The sequence below is a fragment of the Exophiala spinifera genome (genome assembly GCF_000836115.1).
Source record: "Exophiala spinifera strain CBS 89968 unplaced genomic scaffold supercont1.9, whole genome shotgun sequence".
Classification (NCBI taxonomy): Eukaryota; Fungi; Ascomycota; class Eurotiomycetes; order Chaetothyriales; family Herpotrichiellaceae; genus Exophiala; species Exophiala spinifera.
The window spans coordinates 232,178-238,177 of record NW_015622521.1 but is presented as its reverse complement, the minus strand read 5'-3'; the positions used below and the strand labels follow the sequence as shown (position 1 = coordinate 238,177).

At 53.0% G+C, this 6,000-nt stretch overlaps 1 protein-coding gene across 1 annotated transcript; it reads left to right on the top strand.

The window, feature by feature from the left end:
- Positions 1 to 881: 881 nt before the first annotated feature.
- PV08_11121 (uncharacterized protein) lies at positions 882 to 3,330 on the top strand (the record flags this gene model as incomplete). Its single annotated transcript, XM_016385432.1, has 3 exons — positions 882 to 1,381; positions 1,585 to 2,700; positions 2,790 to 3,330. The coding sequence occupies 3 exons, from the start codon at positions 882 to 884 to the stop codon at positions 3,328 to 3,330; spliced, it is 2,157 nt and encodes a 718-aa protein (XP_016230376.1).
- Positions 3,331 to 6,000: the final 2,670 nt, after the last annotated feature.

The window sequence follows — 6,000 nt, the reverse complement described above, 5'->3', positions numbered from 1 at the left end:
AGTACGACACACTAACTTACTGTACATCTTCCAGCTAATGTATGTAAGTACAATATCGTACATACAGCTTCAGCTGCACCTCGCCCCGTCGACCCGCTTTGTGCGTTTTTCCCACGTTCCATCGTTCTGCCCTACAACCACTAAACCACCACCACCACCACCAAACCCTGGCTCTGGGAAACGGATACCTTTGGCACGACCACTGACTGGGCTTAGGCGCTGCCTGCGATTCCATCCCATCGCATCCCATCGAGCCGTTCATCGAATCTCAGTGCGCCCTGCCGACGGATCGACTGCCACCATCCTCTGCACTGACGGCCGGATTGATTGACTGACTGACTGACTGACTGACTGCAGCCATGTCCAACGATCCTCATCCTTTCCTACCACTCCTCGCTTGACGGCCGCTTGTTGCTCGCCTCGATCCCTCAAACAACCCCCTCGGTGGCACCCTGTCGCTCCCTCATATGCTATATTGGTCCGCTGACTGGTGCTCGCCCTATTTCCAACTCTTGGGTCCTCGACGCCTCTAGAGTTTTTGCTCTACGTACTGTCCTTACCGCTATATCCTGCCATATCGCTTCCCCCGACCGGACTCGGTCGTCCAGGATTTGACCAAGTTGTTGTTCCACCCGTCGAGGTCAAACATCTGCCAGCCTTGACGAATGAGCCTCTCCGTATGGTGTCTATGAGCCAGATCGCACACGACGGGCGGGCCTAGGTCAGCTGAATTGAAACGCAGAAGAGAAGCAGGCCGAGGTTCTTGGGCCAGTGCACCAGGCAAAGAGGCTCTCGCCACCTTGACACCGGAAACACAGGCTCCATTGTCAACGCCTCCATCGTCTTGGTCTTCCGATGTTACAGTGAAGGTGAACCTGGGCATGGATATCCGTAGGACTCCCGCTGCTCCTGCGGCGCGGACACTCTCATACAGACAGCAGACTCCTGCATCTGGGTCTACTTCTCGATCAAACTCCAACACCTCCGAAGACAACTCACACCGCAATCGAGGGGGCCTAAGGATACCAGGCGCCCGTTTTGACGAGCCACCTCCGCCACTACCACCACCACGATATAATGAAGAGCTTGCGCAAGGCATAGACGTGGCGTGGAGTTGGGGCAACAGCGACCCTTTCAACCCGAACCGGCGCCTCGCGCCCATCAAGCCGGGCTCGAGCCTCTACGGCGGCTACATGGGAGCAAGACGGAGTTCCGACCATACCCGCGATGTGGACGACATGGACTTGGACGATGACTTCGCCCGCCGGGAAAGCACTGTGTCGACCGTGCGATCGCCCTCACAGGCCACCATACAACTCCCAGGCCCGCATGTGCCTCCTATGATCCGCAAGCATTCTTCGCCGACTCCAGCAAACCAAAGGTTAGTCGAGTCAGTCAGGACGTGCTTCTTTCATCATGATCGTCTTATTTAAATTTGGATGCGTTGTGTTATTGGGGTGTTACTGATCTTTGTGCATGAACTCGGCTCTTTGGGCTGTCGTGGGGGCTGGTTCTGCCGCCCCTTAGCTGCATCCCTCGGCACGTCAACAAGGACTTGAGAGCTGACTACGATTTCTATTTTAGATTACAAGGTGATATGCCACTGGCACAGCAGAATTTCAACCTCTCCTCACACGCGTATGACCAAAGACTCCTGTCCAAGATTGGAAAACCCACTTCGCCTCCTCGCCACTCGAGAAGCTCTGGTTCCGCCGATTCTACAGCCTTTACCCAAAAGTTGTCGCTTCATACAAAGGACCCCAATGTCCAATTACTCTCGGCCAATGAGCATCCACCTGCCTCTTTCGACCCGGTTTCTCGATGGATCGCCAGTCCTGCTTCTGCAGGCCTGTCGCCCGGCTCAAGACCTGGATGGCGTGACTACAACACGGACCACCGAAGCCCGTCAATGGATAGCGCTGCGACGTCGCTCGTCCTGGATCCGGAACTTTTTGTGCAGCCTCGTCCCAGCGGTCTGTTGTCCATAGGCAGCTCGCTCGCTGGCCCTGATGACCTTGCGAGCATTGGAAGTCGGTCTCAACGCGGTAGCTATGAGCATGGCATGTTCCCGGACACCGAGTCCGACGTTGCGGGCGAGGAAGGCAGCGGGCTCCGCAATTTGCATTTGGGCGGCGAGTCCCAGGACTCTGGGGTGCGACGCGGCTCTTCTAAGCAAGGCATGAAACGCCGGGCTCGCTCGCCCCCATCGGATGTGGCTCGGGACGAAAAGTCCCCGTCACGTGGCAACTCGTGCTCTGACTTGTTCCCAAAATTCAACCTGCCTACATCTGCACGCTCCCCAGCAGCCAAATACCAGCCCAAGCATGGATCAGTATCTTCGACGGCTTCGAGCGCGCGACAAAACTCATATGCATCGTCAATCTCACTTTCCATTGCTGGGAGCAGCATGACCAGCATCTCCTCTTTTGACAGGCAGTCACCGCTAGATCCAGCACACCCTGCATATATAACCTCGGCCCATCCCGTGTTGAGCCCTGCCACGTCAATCGCCTCGTCGCGACTACTTCCTCAGGTTACACTGGATACAAAATCCATACACAGCACGATGTCTGGTCATACTCCTGGAGCTGAATCACTGCCGCCAATAGGTATCCCACCGTTGAATCGTGTTGGAAACTCCTACATATGCGACTGCTGTCCCAAGAAGCCGAAAAAATTTGAGTCGGAGGATCAGCTGCGGTAAGTCGATGACATTCTGTGCTCACTGATGCCTTCACTTTCATGGCATCATCTACTCGAGGTGCCATGCAATACTGATTTCTCCCCAGGAACCATCAGATGGAGAAACAATACTCTTGCCAGTATTGCAACAATCGCTTCAAGAACAAAAATGAGGCAGAACGACATCAGAATTCTCTTCATTTGCGCCGTTACTCCTGGTCTTGCGCTGCTATCCCAAACTACCAGGCCGCCTACCACCCTGTGTCAACACCCACAACCATATGCTCAGAAGGCCCTCTGTTCGACGCCTGCGGTTACTGTGGGGAGGAATTTCCAAACCTTCCGCAGCCTGATTGGGATCGTCGACTTGATCACCTCACCAGCGTACACAAGTTTGGCGAATGCAACCATGCAAAGAAATTCTACCGAGCCGATCATTTTCGACAACACCTGAAACACAGCCATGCAGGACAGAGTGGGAAGTGGACCAACATGCTAGAGTCTGTTTGTCTTCGCGAAGAGTTGCCCCAAGACGCTGCTGGCATTTCGCCCACCGGCAGTGAACCTAGCCCGGGCCGAGGTCCTAGCAGTCTTCCTGATCCGCCCATGGGGGGTGAAACCATTAGTGAATCTCGGAATGAGACCTGAAAGTAGCCTGTCATCCAGATGGGAAGAAACGGCCCGCAATTCTATACCCCCTCTGCACAAAGAGGGGCGCTCGAGGTCACGATCGTTATCTCCGGGTTGGCGGAAAGATCCTAGGTGCAGGAATTGATTTTGCTACAGCGTCTAAAAGGTCATTCACTCCCGCCATGCCATGTTTGGACTTCGGCGCAATGACAAATGTCAGTGACTACTACCTGGTGGTCCATGCAAGTGGTCGCAGATTCAAGCCGCTGATAAGCTGCTTCACATCCGCTTCTTGGGGCTGCCCGTGGCTGGTGTTGACCATGCCTACGCAGGCTTTATCGTCACACCTTCTATCATGTTTCGGCGTCTTGAAATGGACCGTTGCAGTCAGAAAGTCACTTTTCGCATGCGGGGCGGGGTTACCATTAAGAGTCACAATGATGCGCCGCGCCGTGGTACTGGTACTGGTACTGGCTTTCCACCAACCATGTGGAAATGAAACCTCACCTGAAGACTGCGAAGACACGGCTACCCGGGATGGATTGCTTTCACGCTCCCTGAAACTTCCTAATCGAAGTCACAGACTCAAGGTCTCCTCCGGGTGATTTCCAGCATATCCGCATCCGCATCATCTTCACAGCGGCACACTGCCGACACAGACTGTCCTATCAACATCACCGGCTCAATTCATGCGGGCTCCTGCTTCCCAAGAAGTGCAAGGTTGCTCTCAAGGCGCGCTGGCTCAGAGTAGTGGGGCCCCCATGCCATTTACCTCACCTCGTCCATGCATCCTCCCACACGTCTTCGAAGAAAAACGGTGCTCTCGGTACGATCCAGCTTCGCTGCCCCCTCACGTTACCAAGAAACGGACGGCTATATTGATATTCTACTTCCTCCATTCAAGACCGTCTTGTTATACAACCCTCGTGTACGAGGGGCAGAGGTCTGGTTGCGCGCCCTGGTGAATTGACGACAAAAGCATCTGGCTTCACTTGCTAGGTTCAAGGTGACCTGGGAAGTTCGATGGGGTGGAAGTTCGCAGGGATCTAGCTGTTTCTTGTGCCCAAGGATCATGGGTCGAGCAACGGTTGTATCTAGGTCATGAAAGCCTGCGGCTATTGCCGAATATGTCGGTCTTGCAGGAGGCCTATTGGATCATGCCACGCCTGGGGAGTTTGGCCTTCGGCAACAAGAAACGTACCATTTAGCTCCGTGAGGCTATCGTTCACCAGATTCACGCCCACCGTTCATTGGCCATCTCGTTCCTGACTTCCTCCTCTGGCGACTTTCTGGGTCCAGGCTCGTTGAGATTTTCCAGCTAATAAACCACAGGCGACGGTTTTAATTGATCGCTGACGACATGGCAGCTGTCGACCCCTCATCCGATCCCTTAGTGCTTATATTTCGGGCATTCCGCGACGCTTCCACCGGCGGGCCTCTGGAGACGTTGGCGGCAGATTTGATTTGACAGCCACGAGATCGATCAGCGAAAGGCTCCTGAAGCTTGATCAAAGCATGACCAGCATGAGTGCGTGAGCTCGGGGTTTTGTCTTCCTTTCATGGAGGACATGCCGTACGGAGTATGGCGTTGGCGTCATCGTGTTGGAAGGATTTTCGGCTTTAACTACAATTTCTGGTCAAGTAGAACGCCTCATTCCTGCCAAGAAGCCTCCCGGACAGTGTGGAAATCGACACCGCGTGCAGCAAGTATCAAGCCGTATCACAATCTCTGTTTGTCAGCATTTCTGATCGATTCCGAAGTCGCAAGTAACTAGCCCTTTCGGCAAGCTTATGCGAACTCACCGGAGGCATACACAATCGTCGACAATCAATGTGTCTCGAAGGATTCAGCCACTTACGTTACAATGTTACTTCCGGCTTTCAGGGCCGTCATGGATGTCACAAGGTGATGTGTCGGTCAGGATGTCGATCATGAAAGGCGGTTGGCAAACTTTGTCCATGTGCAGACCGTAAGTGGTCTGGAGCACAATGTAAACATGACGGAGTTTAGAGGGGAAAAGGGGGGTTGAAACACGGGGCAAAATGGCGTGTCCATATTCTTAATATCAGGAATGGAATAGACGAGGTGAAGCACTGATCCGAGAGTTCGCCACAACGGAAAGGAGAGAGTTCTTGTGCGAGCAAGTCTAGCATGATCTCATGTCTTTACTGTTGTATGAGTGTCTGAGAAGCTTGATAGCTTGGCATAGAAAACGGCGATAACATGCTTAGCTGGCAAATGATACTTTTGTCACTGGTGTGAAGTCGCGTAAGAAGTTTAATGAAGCTCGCCCCATATCATCTATCCCTTTTTTTTTTGTTTCTGTTCCACGCATTCTAAATAACTAAGTAAGCAACTTGGCTACGGATTATGTACATAGAGATGGATGATGAGTAGTGTACTTTGGTTTCCACACACACACACACACACACACACAGAGAGAGAGAGAGAGAGAGAGAGAGAGAGAGAGAGAGAGATTTCACAATATTCTTCAGGTATACCGTATGTGATAGGGTGGTAGATTACCAGGGATTGATACTTACTAGCTCAGATGTACATACTGGCAAGGCTGAATCGACAGGCTGAGAAAATAAAAGGGGGGACAGGGAGGAAGAAGGGGAAGGGGGGGGGGGGGGGGAATATGGAGGATCGGTGTCACAGAGATTTTAATTTTCATTCGGTTTGTC